At 35.3% G+C, this 22,902-nt stretch overlaps 1 protein-coding gene across 4 annotated transcripts in view; it reads left to right on the top strand.

The window, feature by feature from the left end:
• TCF12 (transcription factor 12) overlaps positions 1–22,902 on the top strand; it is a 380,372-nt gene that overhangs the window by 151,597 nt on the left and 205,873 nt on the right. The window contains exon 3 of one of the 4 annotated variants that reach the window (XM_060005913.1): positions 6,960–7,021. The exons of the other annotated variants lie outside the window; for them this stretch is intronic. Coding sequence (XP_059861896.1) covers positions 6,974–7,021 — 48 coding nt within the window. The 5' untranslated portion in view covers positions 6,960–6,973. The remainder of the gene's footprint in view (positions 1–6,959; positions 7,022–22,902) is intronic. 4 annotated transcript variants of the gene reach the window in all.

The raw sequence follows: 22,902 nt of genomic DNA, 5'->3' as shown, positions 1-22,902 counted from the left end.
ACATTTATATATTTCATGTTCCTGAAATTAAGTTTACCTTTAGAGATGGACTTCAAAGCAAATCTTGCTTTTCTTTTTGCTATTTGATCTATAGGTCAAATGTGAAATGCAGTTTTTTATTCTTAATTTGTTTTTTCAGTGTATGTTATGTACAGTGAAAAGTTAAATTGATTTTATAGTAGTTTTCTATTATAAAAATCCAGATTAATCTCCAGATATCCCATACAGCCATACGCACGCAAACACACACACACACACACACACACACACACACACACAGACACACACACACACACACACACACACACACACACACACACCACACACACACACACACTATATTCACACACATTTTTTTCCCTGCCTGGCTACTGAGTGATCTGATAGAACAGTGATTTACTGTCCTCCTTTCTTTTTGTTCCCGGTGAAAACTACTCTTCCAATAACTTTTTTCCTTTATCCTAGTCATGATTCTGTGTTAGTCAAGATGTTATATTTTATTTACAATTTCAAACCATTTATTTCTCCCCTGAAGTCTTCTCATCAGGGAGAGACATTTATGGTTATCTTTGAAGCTGTCCTCAGCACTCCTTTATAGGAAGATTGTCAACTTTCTGAGTTTTATTATTAAATACCTTTTACCACCTTGACCATGTTTTTCATAATTATGAGTATAGATGGATACAATTTTGTTAATAAGAATCTCAGTTGAACAAAGTACTTAATTCTCGTTAGTATTTTAATACAGTGAGTTTTTAAAATTTAGAAATAAATAATGATATTGGCCCAAAGCTAGTTTTGACACATTGTTAGTAAAATTAAGTCAGTTTAAGCTTTAATGAAATTGCAGATGCCTTTGTAGAAATTATGTGAATGACATTTATTTAGACTTTACTATATTGTATAAATAACACACTTCCATCACTGAAAATCTCATTTAATAAATAATTTGATTTTACATTAATGATAGAAAAATTTTTAATTTTACTTTTTGTGGTACGTCGTGATAAAAAGGTATCTAAAAACTGCAAAATGGGGGGCTTCCCTGGTGATGCAGTGGTTGAGAGTCCACCGGCCGATGCAGGGGACACGGGTTCGTGCCCCGGTCCGGGAAGATCCCACATGCCGCTGAGTGGCTGGGCCCGTGAGCCATGGCCGCTGAGCCTGCGCGTCTGGAGCCTGTGCTTCGCAACAGGAGAGGCCACAGCAGTGAGAGGCCCGCATACCGCAAAAAAAAAACTATAAGGGAGAAAGAATAATTTTTTTGTAGTACTGTAAGCAGTATTTAGCATATGAACTCTATTAATACTGTATTACTATGCATTTTAGTGTACAAGATTGGCTATACAGATTCATGAAGGTTGAGATCAATATTTAACAACTTTTCAAAAAAAACTATAAGGGAGACAATAATTTTTTGCAGTACTGTAAAGCAGTATTTAGCATATGAACTCTATTAATACTGTATTACTATACATTTTAGTGTACACAGTTGGCTATACAGAATCATGAAGGGTTGAGATCAATATTTATTTAACAACTTATCAAGGAGAATTTTTTCTCTTTATACTTTTTGCCTAATAGGTCCTGACTTTAATTTTGATGAAGATACCATTCTGCTCTAGTAACCTTGATGCATAAGTGAGTTCCACTGGAATTGTGTGGCTAAGAGGCCACAAACTTCTTTTCAGTGTTTCACCCTATGCCCATTTTCAGAAGTAAGAAAAGTCACTACAGCAGAGCTCTTTCTAGTGTGTCTTCCCTGTTTTTCCCAAAACCACCAGAAAAGTAGCCTCATAGCATACAGGTGGTTGGTTGAGTTTCCGGTTATCAGAACTACCCACAGCACCGTTGACCTACTCCCCACCTGTGCAGAACAAAAACACACACGTAAACAGATAAAAGCATCATCATGATTGAATAGCGCTTCTATTTTCAGAAATTTGTGAAAGTGGTGATTGAATTTAAAGCACCAGAGACTGAAAGGAGCGATTAATCTCAGATAATTTAGACATGGGCAGAGGTATAATTAATTAATGACTTTGTCCCCTCCCTCCCTTATTTTTTATTCTTTCCTACAAATGAATGTTTTCTATATTTGACCTTTGTAACCAGGCATAAAGGCCAGAGAATATCATGATTTTTCTTATTTTCTACAGTGTTAATGATTTATTCTAGTTTCAGATTCCCCCCCAACCCCCCCCCTCTTTAGGAGGCAGTGATTAAGAGCACATACTCTGGGGCCAGACTACCTGGGATGAATCCCAGCTCTGCCACTTACAGCATGTGTGATTCGTGTCCAGTTACTTAAATTTACTGTACCTCAGTTTACTCATCTGTGAAATGGGGATAATAATAATTACTTTACAAGGTTGTTGTGAGAATTAAATGAGATACATGTACAGTGGGCAGTGCTTAGATCAGTGTCTGGTACATAGTGAGTGTTCTATAAGTGTTGGCTTTAATCTTATATATGTCAGAATTTATCAACTAGATTTATTTGTAACAAACAAGCTTGAATGAATACATTTGCAAATGTGCTGCATTCTAAGTGTAATGAATAAGAATTGTTTTCTGATTCAGTCATGCTTATTAATACTATACTTTTACTTCTTTTATATTTGTAAAGGACATAAATAAAATTGATTTCCTTTCCCCTGCAATTTCTTTCTTGGGAATGCAGAAGTCTTCTGAGAAACTTTGATATAAAAGTTTTTGTCTGTATAATGCTTTATATATAATGAATGCTCTGTATGTGTTTGCTGAATATAATCAGATTGAGGAAGAATCATTAGATATACTAGATTAATTGCGCGGAGTTCCAGGAGGGGAAAGAACCGAAATTGATACAAGCTGGTGAAGCTTGAAGTAGGTGGTGGTGGTATTAATTAATGGTTATAGGGCTTTCTTCTGTGCTTACAAATTATTGCCCTGATTGATGACACTGCTTAGTGAAGCATTTTATTTAAGATCACAGCCTCTGAAGAGTTGTGCTCTGTGACCTTGGACAAATTACATAACCTCTTTGTGCCTCAGGTTTCTAATCTCTATAATTATGATAATCTTACAGATACTTTGTAGGATTTTGGTAAAGATGGAGTATAATAATAGCTATGAAGTATTTCATTTATTGATACAATAAATGAAAGCTGCTGTTACTATTATTACCACCATTACTATTTTCTCCAAATATCTAATATTTTATTATGTATTTTCATGCTTATATTTCCTCATGTACAAATTCTGTTTCAAAAATATTGTCTGATCATTTTAGTTTACGGAAATTCCAAGGGGCCATGTCATCTTGGTTTTCCTGCCCTTTTAAGCTCTGCTACCCAACCTAGGCCAAGCTCACAGTGCCGAAGTACCGTTGCAGTTTATACCCTGGGCAAGGGGTTATGAGAGGGCTCATAGGAAAGAGAAGTCTTTCTGTTGATACTCTTTCCTACAATACAGAGTTTTGCATTCCTTAATTTAAAAGGTATGAGTTCACTGGTAGGTAACCACTAATAGAAATTATATTTATAGGTACCATCAATGCCCAGGAGTTGGCAGTTTAATCATAAGTATTTTCAGATTACATATAACCCATTGTGGTAGTTATTTTTGGAAAAGGAACAACATTCAATTGAGTAGAGTTTGAGTGCTTATTTTTTCTAATTGCTAAATTTCTACCATGGTTTTCCCTTCTCTTTATTTTATTTATTTATTTTTTTTGCGATACGCGGGCCCCTCACTGTTGTGGTCCCTCCCGTTGCAGAGCACAGGTTCCGGACGCGCAGGCTCAGCAGCCATGGCTCACGGGCCCAGCCGCTCCGCGGCTTGTGGGATCTTCCCGGACCGGGGCACGAACCCGTGTTCCCTGCATCGGCAGGCGGACTCTCAACCACTGCGCCACCAGGGAAGCCCTCCCCTTCTCTTGTTTTTGTTTTTGTTTTTGTTTTGCGGTACGCGGTCCTCTAACTGTTGTGGCCTCTCCCATTGCGGAGCACAGGCTCCGGACGCGCAGGCTCAGCGGCCATGGCTCACGGGCCCAGCCGCTTCGCGGCATGTGGGATCTTCCCGGACAGGGGCTCGAACCCGTGTCCCCTGCATCGGCAGGCAGACTCTCAACCACTGCACCACCAGGGAAGCTCCCCCCCTTCTCTTTATAATACGGTTTGCAGAATGAAACAATCTTGCTCGTGTTGTTCTTCCTTCCCTCCCCATTTTGCAATATTCAAATTTTGAAAGCTAGAAGAATTTTCAAAACTAGAAGGTGTTTTATTTATATCCAGTCCTTTTAGTTCGTAGAGGAGGAAACTTAAGAGAGTATGAGATTTGGCTAGGTTGAGATGTGTGCTGTTGATACAAAATACACATGAGATTTGGTCAGAAAGTTTGCCTAGTTAATGACAGACTCTGGCCTAGAACTCACATATTCTGAATTCTGTGCTAGTATTTTTAACCCCCTTACCTTAGAATTTCCCAACTCAAAGAATTGTCTTAAATTTTCTGCCATATACTGAAGGAATGGGAGGAGAGAGAGGACAAAGGTGAAAAAAGAAGAGGATCTGCAATTGATAAAGAGGGCATTGGACATTATTTGATTTTTTTAAAAATTTGCCGGGCAGGTATAGTGTTTCATGAGGCAGAATAGTGTACAATTTAAGAGCTTGAATGTTGAAATCAAGATGCCTGTGCTGTTTCTGGCACTCCTATTTCTTAGCTGTATGACTCTAGGCACGTTGCTTCTCTTTGCCTCAAACATTTTTTTGCTTTTCCCTTTTGCACTGGTTGTGGGGGCCGGAGGTGGTGGATACTAATAATAACTACCTTACTGAAGTTCCGGACTTAGGCCTATTAGTGGAGAAGGGGAAAACCAGTTATGTGGTGATGAGTTGGCTTTAAAATACTTAGCTTAGCTGCTGTGTATGACTCAGCACAAAATAATCTCAGGGACTTTCTGTTAAGGGATAAATAGTTGATATGTTTTGAGTTCTTTCATTGTAAACATACTGTGTGACTTGTGCTACCTGTTGCAGTGAAGGGATATGAGGGTACAGTTTATTTAAAAAGCACCAGCAGTGGTCATTTCTCAGATCAGCTGTCAGGAATACATGTGGATGGCAGCCTGAAAGACCAGATCAGGTAGAAAAATGAAAATATTAGGGTACAAGGATTCAGAATTTGTTCTAGATTTCTGAGAGTCATACATAAAGCCATAGATTAGGTACTTGGGTTAAAGGAAACAAAAATAAATAAAAATTCAACTAGAGTAAACATAGAGCTTTCAGATTCTATGGACACTAAAATGAGTCCGAAAGGTTATCTGTATCCATTTAATGTTACTTCTCTAACAACTCTGGACTATTTCTGTCAGATGTGGCTAAAGGGATCTTTAATTTTGCTTAGTGCTCTCTCCATTCTTAGCAAGTATTCAATATCTGTTCCTTCATATATATGGAAGAGTTTGGCTAATAACCACTTTGAAGTTTGATGGCTAGCAAGTTGGAGATGGCATAATAGGGGCTTAATTCCCTTCACATGTTATCTATGCAAAACAAACAGAGGTCATTCTGACTCCAGAAAGGGTTATACTGGGTGGAGTTTTGAGAGAACCTGGTGTGTAGTTCATTTACATTTGACAGTAGGGGCCTTGGGAGTACCTAGGAGCAGAGAGAACATGTTGTTTTCTTCTCCCAGCAGAGCACAGTGGCATGAGAGCTACCCTTGTAAATAAGGATGACAGTGTTGTCTGCCTGCTTTTAAGGAACTTGCTCTTTCTGTGGTTCCCCAGTTTTACCCTGCTGAGATTTGTAGATGCACTCAGTTTCTGAAATGTCAAAAGTGAATAAATGTGTATCTTAGAGTTCAGAAAATATGGTTGGAAATACAAGTCATACTTACCAAGTCATCTTTATTTTAAATAAACTGTAAAACTTTAACTCTTTTAAGGCAGCAGTGAGAAGCTCTAATTAGGCAACAAATAATTAATTACCAAAGTAATTTCACTGATTACCATGAGATTACAGGTGAGGGAGAAATTCCTTTGAGTGGTCAGGAAAGACTTAGTAGAATAGGAAGAGTTTGAGTAGAATATTGTAGGACAAACAATATTTGTGTGAATAAGGTTGAAAGGAAGACAGCTCTTTCTGGAAATGTAGAATGATGGGACCACAAGTTACAGAGGCACCAAAATCACAAACTTTAGAAAATAGTAAATCACCTTGCTTTGTAGGTGAATAGTGTGATAAGGCAGATAACCTTTCTGTAGAAGAAATAAAGTCTATCCTTTGAGAAATAGAGAACCAATTAAAAATAAACTTTGACACAGGGAATGGCACAAAGGGTTTTATAAATATCAATATACTATGGTATGAAGGATGGATCCAAACACAAGAAATTGGATAATCTGATATGATGTTACTACACAGGCCCACTTGGGATGAAATAAGACTTAGATTGGGATGAAATAAGACTTAGATTGGGATGATAGGATCAAGATCACAAAATATTGGAGAGAGGAGAGATGTCACAAAGGAAAAAGAAACTGGCACACTTGGTGAATGAAGAAAATATGAAATCATGTAGACTCACTACCCCCAGAGAATGATGACTCCTGAATTAAACTCCATGTGTTTTGTTTAGCCTTTGACAAGTTACTTGTGGTTGTGTTATACAACTACCAGATTGTTTGATTTTGATAAATAGCTTCCCTTACAAATGGGAAAATCTAGTTGTGTGAATAAAAAGTAAATAAAATAGTTTTTACTCATTGTCCCGCATTTGTCAGCATTGATGGGTCATAAAGTTCACTCCCTTAGAGCACATATTTTCTCTAGATTGTTTACTGTTTGCATTGTTTTTATTTTTGAGGGGGATAATGGTATAGGTTTTATAGCTACTAGGGGATCAAATGCAATAATTAGAAAGGACACACAAATTTTGAAATAGTATTTTATGCCTCTTGATCTCAGGTACAAAACACGAGATGAAGCAGTTAAATAGCAAAGCAAGACAGGAGGGACAGAGAATTAAAGTAAGTGTTTTCTATATATTGCATCTATGTTCCCATTAATCTCTGTTTTGTTATGTAACTGCTCCTTCTGAATGTTCTGAATGTGAAGAAAACTATGGGTAAGAAAAGGGTGTATTTTAAAGTTAGGTTCAAATAAACCCATGAGAGAAAATGTTGTTTGTTACTCTTGGTCGTATTCAAACAGCACCTGCCTATGAATTGTAATCGTAATGTTTTTGGATAAGGAGAAATTGGGTTAAGATGATGTAAGCTCCTTTAAATCTCTTGCTAGCAGATATTTAAAATGAAAGAAATCACATAGCTATCAGATTGTCCACTTTCCCATTTTTAAGCCAGTCAAACCTATTTTTTCAGTTTAGCCATTCAACAGGGACAATGCCTGTTGAGATGCTCTAACATAAGATCTTTTGGAAAGAGCCTGTATGTCAGTTTCTCACCTCATTGTGAGTTTCATTTAACTTTGTATGCCTGTGAAATGGCATCTTTATCAGGATTGATCTTTACAATTCTCTTTTTTTTTAATCTTCTCAGTGTTGGGTCTTTAAAGTTAACAAGTGGAAGTCAAAACATAATAATCTTTGAACCTCTCTTACATCCTTTTTTGTAATTGTTGAGGATTTATTTTCTGACAGCTTTTTAAAAAAGTTATTTTCTATAAATTTAAATGTTTCTTATTCATGAGAAAATAATGGAGGGTAGATTCTGGCAGAATACATTTTTAGGCCTGCTTAGCCTGTTTTAATTAGTAACAATATTTACAACTACCATTTGTCACAATATAGTTTAAAACCTTTCACACGTTACCTTTTTTAAGCTTCATACCAGCTCATCAAGAAGCCATTTAAAAAATCCCATCCATTTTAGAGGTGAAGAAATTGAGGCTCAGAGAAGGTAGATAACTTACCAGATATTAAGCACACAAGAGTAGTAACCAGGCAGTATGATTTTAAATTACTGTCCCTTTGGACCATATCACACTTGCTGAAGTTTAAGAGAGACCCCAAAATAGTTGTTATCACTACTTGTCCAGGACTTTGACACATACTCTAGAAGTTGTAAGATGATGTCACTATCATTATTTATTATAAAAATATTATTCACATTTTATACATTAAAAATATAAGCCATGGAATGAATCAGATAAATTTGGTTCCTGGTATCACCACCGTATTTGACCTTGGAAAGGATAAAATAACTTAATCTCTGAGCCTCAGATTTCTCATCTGCAAAGAGATTTATCTCATAAGAAGTGTGTAAGAATTAAGTAGAGGCATAAAGTATTTAGCACATATGTGTAATTTATTAAGAAGTCTATAAGTGTTCCTCTTTTTACAGTCAGTCTCATGAAAAGTTACTCCATTTTGATATAAAACCATGTTAAGAATTTTACAAGTCTTGGATGCTCCTTAGAAAGAGAGCTGTTTTGAATTCCTGGAGTATGTCCTGAACAAGATGGGGGACCTGTTGCAGTTTTTAAATGCCCACCAAGAGGTCCTATAAGTCAGGAAAAGTTAATTATGTTTATAAAATTGCAATTATTGGAAAAGTTCATTACAGATGAACAGATCTTGGGATTTGGAGATTATTGGGAAAAATAAAATTGGCCAATTCAGGTTCTTATGAACGTAGATTCTTATTAATCTACATTCTTATGACAGAATGTAGATTTTAAAAGAGGAGGCTTCAGTTAATTCCTCAAATCTGTTTGAAAGATATCTACCTCACAAGGTAGTGATCCTCAATGAGCTTATGTATGTCAAAGGCTTAGCATGATCAACTAATGTCAGTTCCTTTTGTGATGTACTTTTGTTATATATTCTAACATTTTTATTCTGAGAATAAGAAGCTTGGACTGTTTTCCTTCAACATATTGAACAGATACTTAATCCTTTGTGCTGTCAAATGAAGTAATTATTTTCATGTGGTTTTATATCATTATCAATCTGCTGCTTTTTGCATGGAGCAATCATGTTCCTGGTGTATAGTATAGGAAATTATTTAGTAATTGAGCAGTGAAATATCACCTGTACTGAACCAAATGTCTTCTCTGCATTGGTGATACCATGAAATCTTATTAAGTTTAGACTTTTCTGAGTTCTTGCTCTGTAAATATTTTCTTCATTTTCTAGTAACCCTACCTTGCTCTCTTAGATCACTTTTCCTCAGTATCTTCCTTCCCAGTTTAGAATTTTACAGTCGTCTCTTGGGTGTCCATATTTTAGTTTGTGCGCTGTTCACATGAAAATCCTTTTTTCTCCCACTTTTTTTTACTTATGAATCACTTATTGAGATTTCACTATTTTCTAGTCACTGGCATTAGTTGGTCAGAATGAAAATGAGCAGTCCACATTTCCTGGGCAAAAGGAGTGTTCCTTCTCATGAGAAAAACAGATGGTTATACCACAGAATGATAAAAGTTGTAGTAATGAAGGCCCAGGGAGAGTAGAAGCACAAAAATATAAGCAATACTTGGTTATAAAACCTCCAGGGCATATCAAGTGAAAATGATGTTTTGTAATACAAAGAACAGAGGACTGATGAGTTACTTATTCTGGACTTAATTCCTAACATGTAAAACAAAAATTTTTGAACACTATCAGAGTTTCTAGAACTGGGCTCAATAGGTTATTAATAAACAATATATAAATACAGAGCTCTGTGGTCCAATATATTTATGTATTATTGAGTTAAAGAAAATTAGATTTCCTTGTTGGTATTAGGTGTCTCAGTTTTTAATATTATTGTAAATTATAAATCTTTAAGAAAGGAATAGAATATACTTCTTCTCACATTTTTTTTTCCTACCGTGGAATCCTTCTGTGTTACATATGAATTGTTTGACTGATAGTAACAGTCTCAAGAAATAGTAAATTAGACAGTTTATATACTTAACTATTAATTTAGATCCGTGATCCATTGCACGTTCAGTTTTGGTTAAGTATAAAGTCAGGGTCAAAATTGATTTTTTTTTTTTTGGCATAAGAGTATCCAGTTTTGTTGGCACTGTTTGTTGAAAAGATTGTCCTTTTCCCCACTGAATTCCCCTGTTATCTCTGTTGAAAATCAATTAACTGTGTATGTGAGGATCAATTTCTGAACTCTCTGTTCTGTTCCATTGATTATTTTTAAACCTTTACATCGATACCATATTATCTTGATCACTGTACCTTAAAATACATCTTGATATCAAGTAGTGTAAGTCATCCAACCTTAATTATTCTGTTTCAAAATTGTTTTTCCTATTCTAGGTACATTACATATACACTGAAACATTTTCAACCAGCATATCTGTTTCTAGAAAATCTTCTGGGGTTTTAGTTGCATAGAATCTCATCAGTTTAAGGGGAATTGATATTTTAGCAATGTGGAATCTTCTGATCAGTGACTATGGTATAACTTTCTCTTAAGTCTTCTTTAATTCCTGTTAGTAATGTTTTATAGTTTTCAGTGAACACATATTACACATCTTTAGTTTATCACGAAATAATTTTTGATGCTGTTATAAATGTAAATTTCTGGTTGTTCATGCCTTATATAAAAACTATAATAAGTTTTGGTATATTGACCTTATATCCTGCACCTTGCTAAACTCACTAGCTGTAGTAGTTTTTTTGTACATGCTGGAGGATTTTCTGTTTGGATAATGAGAATTTAACTTTTTCTTTTCCAATCTGGATTTTTCCCCTTTATTGAATTGGTTATGATTTCTTGTACAGTGTTGAATAGAAGTGATAAGTGCGGATAGCTTTGCCCTGTTCTTGATGTTGGAAAAACAACCAGTCTTTGGCCGTTAAGCATGACATTAGTTATACGTTTCATTCATGTGATTTATTAGATTGAGGAAATTTCCTTTTATTCCTAATTTGTTGAGAGTATTTATCAAAAATGGGTGTTGGATTTTATTAAAATAATTTTTTTGCATCCATTGAGGTGGTCATATGGATTTTCTTTTGTAGTGTGTTACTGTGGGATTATATTGATTACTATTTTTAATTTTAAACCAACCTTGCATCCCTGAGATAAATAGCACTGGATTACTATGTGTTGTTCTTTTATATATTGTTGAATTCAGTTTGCTAAAATGTTGTTAAGAATTTTTATATTTGAGTAATACTGATCTGTATGATTTTTTTTTTCCTTGTACTGTCAGTCAGAATTTGATGTCATGATAATAGTGGCCTCAAAGAATGAGTTGAGAATTATTACTTCCATTTTAATTTTTTGACAGAATTTATGTAATGTTGGTATTATTTCCTCTTTAAATATTTGGTAGAATTTACCAGTGAAGATATGTGGGCCTAGAGTTTTCTTTGAGAGATGGCTTTTAATTTTAACTTTATTAGTAGATAAGAACTATTCAATTTTTTTCTTGAGTGAGCTTTGTTAGTTTGCGTATTTTAAGAAATATATCCATTTGTCCATTTCATCTAAGTTGAATTTATTGGCATAAAGTTGTTCATAATAATTCTCTATTACCTTTTAAATATTTATATTAGTTATCTCTTGCTATAATAACAAATTACTGCAATTTTAGTGGCTTAAAATAGTACACATTATGGACTCACAGTTTCTGTGGGTGAGGAATTAGGTATAGCTTAGCTTGGTCCTTTGTTTCAGGGTCTTTTATAAGACTGTAAGCAAAGTACTTGCCAGAACTGAAAGACTGATTGGGGAAGGATCTGCTTCCAAGATCATGTGTTTTTTGGCAGGATTCAGTTCCTTTTGGTTTGTTGAACTAAGGATCAAAGTCCCCTGTTGGCTGGAAGCTGCCCTCAGTATCTTGCCAGTTGGGCCTTTCTGTCATGGCAGCTTACTTCATCATAGCCATCAAGGGAAGAGGGGTCTGCTAGGAAGATAGAAGGCACAGTATTATGAAGCCTAATTATGGAAATGGCATCCCATCACTTTTGCAATATTCTTTTGATTGGAAGCAAGTCGCTTAGGCCAGGTCACACTGAAGAGGAATGGCTTATATAGGGGTATGAATACCAGAAGACATAGATCATTGAGGGCCATCTTAGAGTCTACCTGGCACAGCATTTGTAGGATCTGTAGTTAAAATCCCTACCTCATTCCTGATATTGGTGAATTGTTTCTTTTCCTCCTGATCAGTATGGCTAGAGGCTTATCTCTTTTACTGACATTCTCGAAGAACTAGTTTTTGTTTCTTTGGTTTTCTCAATTGTTTTTCTGCTTTCAGTATGTTTGACTTCTACTCTTACCTTTACTTTGAGTTTAGTTTGCTCTTTGTTTTTTAGTTTCTTAAGGTGGAAGTCGTGGTCATTGATTTGAGATCTTTCATCTTTTCTAACAGGCATTTAGTACTATAAATTTTCCTCTGACCATGGTGTTACCTGCATCCCACAATTGTTCCTATTTTCTGTTTTCATTTCATTCAGTTCAAAATACTTTATAATTTTATTACTGAATGAATCAGATCCCACCACTTCCCGTTTACAAAATCAGTTACAAACTTAAAAACAGTAGAAAAGAAAGGTGCTCTTAATCAGAATGCCAGCAATCTGGGCAGATGGTGGACTCAGCATCCCCCACAAACCACCTCCGAAGATTCTGCTCAGCCATGAAACTTTTAAAGAGAAGGAGGGAAGTAATCTCAGTTAATCGTTGAGATAGGGGGTCAGAGTCATCATCATCCCCCCACTGCTTGCAGGCTCATTGACTTCTTGTGATCTTCCTCTAGATATTATCTTGTTCACACAGTTTGTTCAGGAGATGACTGAAGGGGAAGCTAAGGGAGAGATCTGGTCATCTTCATTTCTACATTTCATTGCTTATTCTTCATTTCTTTTTCTTTGATCTATGGAAAGAACTGACAAGTTAGACAAGGTATTGTGTGTTAAAAGATTTGAAAGGTGTGCTTGGGCCAGAAATGAGTAGAGCATGGTGTGGCACCTGGTTTAAAAGTTAGTTACAATATAGCTTTGCTAAAGTGACAAGAAAAGGGGCTTCCTGCTGAGGGTGGTTTCCTGCAAAGAGCTGCTTACAAATCCCCACTTGTCAGAACATCATTTCATTTCTGTGGGGTTAGGGGTGAAGGTCTGTCTTGTAACTTCTTCATGCTGACATAGAGTGCTATATTCTCAGAGTGGAGGGTGTCAGCATGGGTCTGTAGCATCTCTGCTGATGATTTTAGTTGTCTGCTTATATATACAGGTGAAGAAAGCTACAATTACTTTGATGCCCACAAAGAAATAGATTATTATGAGCAATAATGTTAATCCCATTCTCTTGAGGCCAGTTCTTGGAATTGTGCTAGCCATAGATTCAATATTGCTCAAGCTGGAGCAGCTTATGTCATGGCTACAGTCTGGTCATCATGCAGTTAGCTTTTTTCCTGTGGTAGCAGTTATAGTATCTGTAAAACAATTCAGGAGTGTGCATCAGACACTGAGTCTGTGACTCTGTTGTCATAATCATTAACTGCTCAGTTTTGTACTTGGGGCTGGGGTGGGGGTGGGGGGGTCCTGCTCTGTTCCAATTTTCCTATTGCTTTCTTCCTTGACCCTTGGGTTATTTACAGTTATATTGTTTAATTTTGAAATATTTGGAGATTCTGTAGATATGTTTTTATTATTGATATTTAATTTATTCCATTGTAGCCAGAGTACATGCTTTAGTTCTTTGTGTAAATCTGTATTTCTGTCTGGTGTTATTTTCCTTTTGACTGAAGAACTTCCTTTAACATTCCTCATTGTGTAGGTCTGGTACTGATAAGTTTTTCATGTTCCATGTGTCTGAAATATTCTTAATTTTTTGTACAAGGTATAGAGTTCTAAGTTGCCATCTCTTTCCTTCTTCTCCTTCTTCCTTTTCCTCCTCTTCTCCCTGTCTCCTGCCTCTCCCCTTCCCCCCAGCAATCATAGGATTCACTTTGTTTCCCCTCTCTCAGGGATCACTGTCCTGCACTGACCATGTCCAGTGTCTCAAAACTCCTGCTTAATGTATTTTGTTTATTTTTTTATTGTTTCAAGTGTGAGGGTTAATCTGGTCTGTTACTCCATCTTGTCTGGAAGTGGAAGTGGAAATGTAGTTTTTAGTTAAGCTAGTCTGACAGGGACCATGGATTTGCTTCATCAGTAGGAGCCCTATGAGTAGCATGTTATAAATGAATGGAGAAGTGAAGCCAGCACTATTAGCTTTTCCTGCACAACACTGAAAGTACTGGCTTATTCAAGAGATCTTTGGAATTTTGATACCCTGTTTCACTATTGTGTAATTGCTTTCCTTATTACCAACTGTCCCCAAATATTTGTCTACTGATACTTTGTAATCAGAAACCAAAAATATGTTCTTTAATATAGTAATATTAGATATCTGCCACTGACTAGCTGTGTGATCTTAGGTCTGCCCCTTGACTTCCCTGAATCTTTTTTCTTTGTCTCTGAAATAAGTCCTCTGTCATAAATAAATCATTTTCAATCAGGGTTTCCAGATTCTGAAAAGGTAGTGGTAATGAGGGGTTCATGATTTATTTTAAAATATAGTAAATAGTCTAATCCAGTAGTTTACCTAGTGTGTTCCAGGGACCTCTCGGTGTCCCTGAGACCCTTTTAAAGTGCTTTCAGGTTAAAACTATTTTCTTGATACTACTAAAACTTTATTTGCCATTTAAGTATTATTTTCCTGAATGTAATATGGAATTTCTAAATGCTACATGATATATGATGATGTATGCCCTGACAGTTCTTGTGTTTTTAAAATTTCTCAGGTCTAATTTCTCATATGGTAAATATCAGTGGATATGTCCCACATAAAGAAAAGCTTTTTGGTGTTCTCTATTTTTTAAGAGAAAATATTTTTTATTCAAGAGGTCCTGAAACCAAGGGATTCTGAGACCTTGAAAATGGCTGGCCCAATAGAAATTATTCTCTATTTAAGTACATATTCTACTGCCAGATTTCTTGGTGCTGGAGATTTAAAAAAAAAAAAATTAGTGGCTAACATTAAGTCATCTGCTGTCATAGTTCCCAAGTTTAAATCAGTTCTCTACCACTCTCTGACCCTGGGAAAGTTATTTAAATTCTCTAGGATAAAATTTCCTCATCTATGAGATGGAGAAAATATGGTATCAATATATAGTTTAAATTAACTGATATAATACCTGACAGCCCTTGACACAGTGCTAGCATATGGTAGTCATTCAGTAAAAGTTAGCTGTGATGCTTATGATGCCACCAGAGGTGTGCTTATTGACATTTTTGTTTTCTGGGTATCAGCGTTTCATTTTGCCTTAGGGCATTCTTAGCAGCTCTTAATGCAGTATTTCTTCTGCCTTAATGGCACTGCTTATTCTGCTTTGAAGCTGAGCTGGCATGTTACCATATTCTAAACTACACCCAACCCAGGAAGTTTAACTTGGAAGTTGGCAGACTGGCTTGGGCTTCTTTTAAAATATCACGGGTCGTGACAACTTGTCCCTTAAACTAATAGGGAATCTAATATTAGTAATTAAGCCTTTGGAAGCTATAATGTGAAACATATGAGGCTCAGACTTCATACAAAAATTACTCAGTTTATTAAAACATTTTCAGATATTGTCTCTTTCTTCTTCCAAACTGTGAGCTCCTTGAAGGCAAAGACTGTTTTATTCATCCTTGTATTCTGGCACTTAGCACGGTGCCTGATACATTACTGGCAGTAGTACTTACATATACCTATGCATTGTCACACTTCCATATGCACATTTTGACCTCTTTAATTTCATAAGTAACTAGATTAAAATGATATGAAAAGACAGGTAAAAGAAAAAAGAGGTAGTTATAGGGAAGAGGAAAACAAGAAGAAAGTTAAGAGGAGTACAGACAAGAAGATCCCCTCTCAGAAGTGTTGATAAACACACCTGTTGGCATCTACAATAGAATTTAATAGTACGCACTGAAAACATAAGAACTCAAAGCAGACAGGCAGAAAAAAGAGAAAAATCAATTTAAGTTACTGCTATGAATGAAATTGTCACATTGGATTAAGTAGATGATAATTCAGTTTCTGCCACTATTAGCCATGATATCTAAGCAGCACATCTCCCGATGTCTCTTAGGAGGTATATAAAAGAAGACTGGTAGTACTGTGAACTAGTACTGATTATCAAAGAAATGCTGGTCTCCTATTTTTCTCAGTATCTGAAAATTTTATATGATGTGCAAATGTACTTATCTAATCTTATATTTTTGTAAGTATCAGAAAAGTTTGTACTGGGTGCAAATATAGTAAAACAGTATCAATTTAGGCTAAATGTCTAAATTACTGTATAATTTTACCTTTAAGGAAATAACTATGTTCTTTTTACTTTTAATTATGTGTATTAGCTAGAAGTATTCTAAGAAATTAATGCCACTTAAATTTCCTTGTCAATTTCATTTACCTGGATATGTAGAATACACATACACACATCAGAGCCAAGTTTTTCTCTAATAATAGATAGCTATTTGTTTGATTGCAACTTGATGAAGTTGCTGGTTTGTGTTTTATTACCATGTTACATGAAGAATACTGTCCTTAGGCAGTAGAATCATGGTCATGGAGTGAGATGTTTCCACTGAGAAGCATTCAAAACTCATACTAACTGAGGGGACAATAGATTCACCTCTGCTTCTCATACTCACTCTAGGGTGCATGCTTTTCTTAGTAGAATGAAAGAGGGGTGGAACTGTTTTTAGTACATTAATTTCTTTTCTGCTTCCTTTTTAATGAATTCACATAATTTGGTTAGATAAATATATGTATGATATGAGTAAATTATGATATCTAGACATTTGAGTAGCCACAAAAGTCCTGCTTTTAGTGATTAAAAAAAGTTGGTTTGCTCATATTCAAATCTAGTATATGTTTTTCACATTGGTGAATGAGGGCTCCCCGAAGGGGTCACTACTCAGCAGTATGATGGAGTTACTCAGAGAGAGGCCTTGCTGGTTAGGCAACTGATGGAAAAGGAGATACTTCACGTGCTGATTCTTAAAAGCAAGGAGGTTGACAACATGCAAAAGTGAGTAATGGGTCTTTATTAAAGTGCCGTGAAAAGGGAGGGTAATGTATTTAGAATTTAATTCCTTTGATCTCCATAGCAGTAAAGCCTAATCTAGAAAAGTTTCTTTACATACAGCTTTGAAGTGTTAACATATGGATGGGAAATACAGTGATTCTAAAACTGCAGTTGTAGGATATTTATAGACAAATATAATTTTTTTTATCTTTATTGGAGTATAATTGCTTTACAATGGTGTGTTAGTTTCTGCTTTATAACAAAGTGAATCATTTATACATATACATATGTTCCCATATCTCTTCCCTCTTGCGTCTCCCTCCCTCCCACCCTCCCTAATAGACAAATACAATTTTTAAAATGCTTTCTTAAATTAAGAAAGAGAAGCTTTGTCAGAAATATTTTAAATGCTTTGTCAAACAAAAAAATTCTAAAGTTAAAAATGAGGGATTGTTCAAAATCCAAGAAAAACTTGCTGAGTTCTTTCTCTAAGCTACTCATTTAGTATTGAAGTCTCTGCTAAGAGGACCAGGCTTAGTTTTCAGAAGCCCATTTGTCATTAAAAAGTCATCTCTAAAAGTTAGGTTTTGTTTATCAGATATTTTCAGAGTAGTTACACCTGCCTCTCATATCTGATGGTGATGCCTTTCTGCTTTTCAAAGGAAGTCCTGACATTTCAGCTGCTACGAACACTGCAAGAAAAACTGTATAGATCAGAAAATAGGGGCACTACCATCCTTTGGTATTACGTAGAAATAAAAATTTCTTTTTTGCCCTTTCTTTGTTGGAATATCCATATGGTACCTGTGGTCCTCTAGCCAGGTAACCACCATGGGTTTTGAAGATCTAGGAACTGAAGAAGGGGACGATGGGTTTGTGTATAACTAATCCTTGTACATTCAGTTGCTATATCTGGATAGCTTCATTGCTGCAGAACAAATCACAGATTCCCTAAGGAAGACTAGATGCCTCATCTGATGCTTTTTCTCTGGTTGAGCCTCAGGTTGAGGTTGGATTTCATTCAGGCTGTTACCCTAAAGATTTTTATCTCTGTGGGAATATATATATATATATATATATATATATATATATATATATATATTTGCAATTTTCATTGCCTAACAACTTAGGTCATTCAGATGTCCCCTTTAGTTTATTGGAATGGAGTTACACAGTTTTTCTCTAGAATTTTTCTCCCCATTTTGTTATAATGAATAATAATTCTTAACTGTAATTGCCAAGTTATTATCATAAACTCCATCTTAAGGAGGGAACTCAACTGCTGGTCCTAACGGTAGAAATTTGCTTCTAGGTTTGTTGGAGCCTCTGTTTGCATTCTCTTTAGGAATTATGTCAACATCACCGAAGATTGCTGCAGTTTATTACCACCTTGGGCAAGGGGAATGTTCTTCAGGAGGAATTAAATGCCTGTACTTGATATCTACTTACCAAAGGAGATTTCCCATTTTGTTTGCTTTTTCTCCATCACAATCCATGGGTTCAAAAAGTTCTCAAAAGCTCTTTTGACTGTCCCTATTATTTTGAGCACCACTAGCCAAATTAGGTGGTTTAAAATTTTTTTTGTTTTTCTATTTTCCTGGCTCTATTCCTTTATCACCTATGTTTGAATAAATACACTCTTCATTTTGTGTGGCTCCAGCCTATCATTGAGCCATTCAGTTCACAGTAATTCCAGGGAGGAACAGTTATTTTTAGAGAGACAGCATTGCATGATGGGATGGAGTCAGACTGCCTGGGTTTAAATTCCCATCCTGCCACTTACTGTTGTATACCAGGTGAATTATGTAAAATTTCTGTGCCTATTTCCTTATCTATGGCATAGGAATAATAGTTCATGGGGTTGTAAGGATAACGAGTGAAGCCCTTAACTCAAGTTCTGGCAAGTAGTACCATTAAATGTATGCTGATGCTATTATTAATGCAGGCATAGAAAACCTTAAATCAGATATATTGAATGAAGACTGGATTACTCCTAGAAGGAATCGCTGACCCTTCAACTATGACCCTTCAACTTATTTGTTTTCATCTTTAAGGAAATAAGTCTCGGCCAGTGGTTCAGCACCCATATGAACCAGTTAGCAAAAGAACATTGTTTCACTATTATACTTTTAATTCAGGTTTACTCTTAAAAATGAGTGGCTTTAGTCATAGGGGCAGGAAGAGGTAGTGTAAGTGACGTGTGATACGTATCACCATGGCTCATTACAGAATCCAAAAGTATGGTCCTAAGTATCCTATCCTATGGTCCTAAGATATGCAGTGTTGTTTTAATCATGAACTATGAATTATTGTGTCTGTGAGTCAGATTCTAAAAACCAGCATCAGCCAACACTGTTGCCATGGCTCTAAGAGCCTATACAACACTGGGCATTAAGACAGGATACTGGCAACAAACTAAAATATCTTACTTCTGTCAAATTTTGCTGTATCAACACCTGGTGTAATGACTACAGTTTTAATTACAGAACCTTAAGATGAACTAAGGAGCCTAATGAAGATTAACTCATTTAACAAATATGTCTTGAACATTTATTATGGTGAAGGATTGCCTTTGCACCCAGGTCAGACTATTTCAGATAAGAATGTAGCTACATAAGGGTTAATGAACTAATAAGGAAATGTAATGCTGATTGCTTTGTTTTTTGCCAACTGGAAAGTGCATCACAAATTAGATACAGCTTGTAAGTGGACTTTGGAAGCTTTCTTTCAGAAGTTTGGGGTTGTCTATGGAGAACTTTCTGATTCTGTAAGAGATTTTTTTCCCTAAACAATAATACATTTCTATTCTAGAGAATAGTTTAGTAATATCTAGTAAATTTAAAGTTGTGTATGCTCTGTAAGCCGGTGACGTTACTCCTAGGTATTAACCCCTAAAAAGTTTCGTGTAACTTCTCATATGTGTACAGAGAGACACATTACTAAAGTGTTTATAGCAGCCTTGTTTGTAATAGTGGAAGAGCTGAATGTCATCAAAAGGGGGCTGGGTAGATAAATTGTGGTATTTTTATAAATAGAACATTATACGGTAGTGACATGTATATACCAGTGTTAACACTTTTCCAACATATATCAGCCTTACATATTGACTGTTAAGTGAGTATAGAAAAAAGTATACTATTTAGATAACATTTTAAAACATGCAGAGTGGTGCTTTGTTTAGTTAGAGAATATGCATATTTAATAAAAGTATTAAGTAATGCATGAAAATGATTTTTAAAAGAATAAGTTTAAGATAGTGTTTACTTCTGAGGGGAATTTGGGAGAATTCCATAGGGTTTTAAACTATACTGGCAATGTTTTATTTCTTGAGTTGTGGATACATGGCTGTTTATTACATACATTTTTTTATTACATACATTTTTATATGTTCGAACTATTTTAGAAACATTTAAAAATTGGAAGAAAATGTGTCAGAGTATTGTTTGCATTTCAGTTGAGGTAAAATGGGAGTCTTTTTTTTCTTACATAGTTGATGCTGTTTCTTTACATTTCCAATTTTCTACAATGAGGGTATGTTATTTCAATCATATTAAAGGAAAAAACTGAGAAACTATATTTTTCAGAAAAACAATAAATGGTTTTCATAGAAATTTTAGGAGATAATAGGCAAGTAAGATAAAAAATTGTAAACTTGTTACAATTTTCTAGTCTTTTTCCTATAAACTTTATAGAGGTTAAATATTATTATACTCTGTACCAATTAATTTTTGTTCTAATTTTTCCCACCTAATATTATAAAATAAATGCTTAACATATAGGACTGGTATTTTAGAAATTATTTTAAAATATACTATTGTACCGAATGTAAGAACATTGCTTTGCTCAGTGGCTGGTATCGTATCATGTCTTCTTACAGTTATTTATTGCTTCTTAATGCATGGGTTTTAATAAACTTATGTTATTCCTAGGTTTGATTTATTTGAATTGATTTCACGAATATCAGCAAATATTTTTAAATATTTATTGAGCAGTTTTATGTTCAGTCTTAATCTATTGACGTACAGTAGTAGAAGATAAAAGGTTTAAAATATGTAAAATCTAAGGTTCTTTTGCAACAGAACCCATTTTATCTTTCTTTTATCTAATTTTCCCTGGTTGCATATAGTGCGTGAACAGGATAGGGGAATTATGGTTTAAAAATGTGAGCTCTGTAAGACTTAATGAGGTACTTGTGGTGCAGAAGAAGAAATAATAGCGGCTAATATTATTTTTCTGTATACCAGGCCACATGACTTACAAGATAATATAGGCTAGTTCTTCTCCAACTTTAGTTAGAGAATATGAATATGAATGAACCCCCTAAAGCTCTTCTCAAAATACGTGTTCTGATTTTTTAGGTCTAGGACGCACTCAGACAAGTGTAAAGTCAGTATGTTTGTTTAGGAGTAAGCTAAACTAACAGGTTTCACCAATTTTGCCCACTCGCCTCTAGCAACCACCAGTCTATTCTCTGTATCTGTGAGCTCCGGTTGTTTGTTTTAAGATTCCACGTATCAGTGAAATCATTAGGTATTTGTCTTTCTCTGACTTACTTCACTTAGCATAATGCCCTCAAGGACCATCCATGTTGTTGAAAATGGCAAAATTCCCTTCCTTTTATATGGCTGAATAGTATTCCATTGTATATATATATGCATACATACACACCACATTTTCTTCATCCATCCATCCCATCCATCCATCCATCCATCCATCCATCCATGGACACTTAGGTTGCTTCCATGTCTTGGCTATTGTATATAATGCTGCAGTGAACATGGAGGTGCATGTATCTTTTCAAGTTAGTGTTTTCATTTCCTTCAGGTAAATACCCAGAAGTGGAATTGTAGGATCATATGTTAGTTTTATTTTTAATTTTTTTGAGGAACCTCCATACTGTTTTCCATAGTGGCTGCACCAGTTTACAATCCCATCACCAGTGCACAAGGGTTCCCTTTTCCCCACATCCTTGCCAACACTTGTTATTTCTTGTCTTCAACCATTATAACAGGTGTGAGGTGATAACCTCATTGTGGGTTTGATTTGCATTTCCCCAATAATTAGTGATGTTGAGCACTTTTTCATGTCCCTGTTGGCCATCTGTATTCTTTCACATCCTCTGCCCATTTTTTAATAGATTGCTTGTGGGTTTGGGGTTTATTTTTATTTTTATTTTTTTACAGTTTAGCTGTATGAGTTCTTTATATGATATTAACCCCTTATCAGATATATGATGTGCCAATATTTGCTCCCACTTTATAGGTTGCCTTTTCATTTTGTTGACGGTTTCCTTTGCTTTGTGCAGAAGCTTTTTAGTTTGATAAAGTTTCACCACTTGTTTATTTTTGCTTTTAGTGTCAAACCCCCAAAATTATCACCAAAACCAGTGTCAAGGAGCTTACCACCTATGCTTTCTTCTATGAGTTTTATAGTCTCAGGTCTTATGTTCAAGTCTTTAATCCATTTTGAGTTAGTTTTGTAATCTTTTAATAAACCTTTTATATGTGTAGTCAGGATGTTAGTTTAGGAATAAACTAAACTAACAGGTTTTCTTCAACATTTTATATATGCTGCACTACATTTTATAGTACAATTTTTAAGGTAGTTAAAAAATACAATTGTTATAAAATACAATCTCTAGTTTTTTATTATTATATACAGTAAACAAAATTGGTCTGCCAGATTACCTTAAACCATTGCCAAAAGCTTGTTCTCTTTGTTTACCTTTGTGTTGTTTGATAACAAACCATTCTTGGTCCAACATCAGTCCACAAACTGTACTTTGAGAAGGACTGACAGAGAGTATCATAAATTTATTAGAAAGGAAGGACATGTTAAAGAATCCGTGAGTGATTTTAAGTTATGTGATTTAAAACATGTT

Source organism: Delphinus delphis, chromosome 2, assembly GCF_949987515.2.
Source record: "Delphinus delphis chromosome 2, mDelDel1.2, whole genome shotgun sequence".
Taxonomy (NCBI): domain Eukaryota; kingdom Metazoa; phylum Chordata; class Mammalia; order Artiodactyla; family Delphinidae; genus Delphinus; species Delphinus delphis.
Note: the sequence above shows the minus strand (reverse complement) of the source record. Positions and strands in the feature narration are given on the sequence as shown.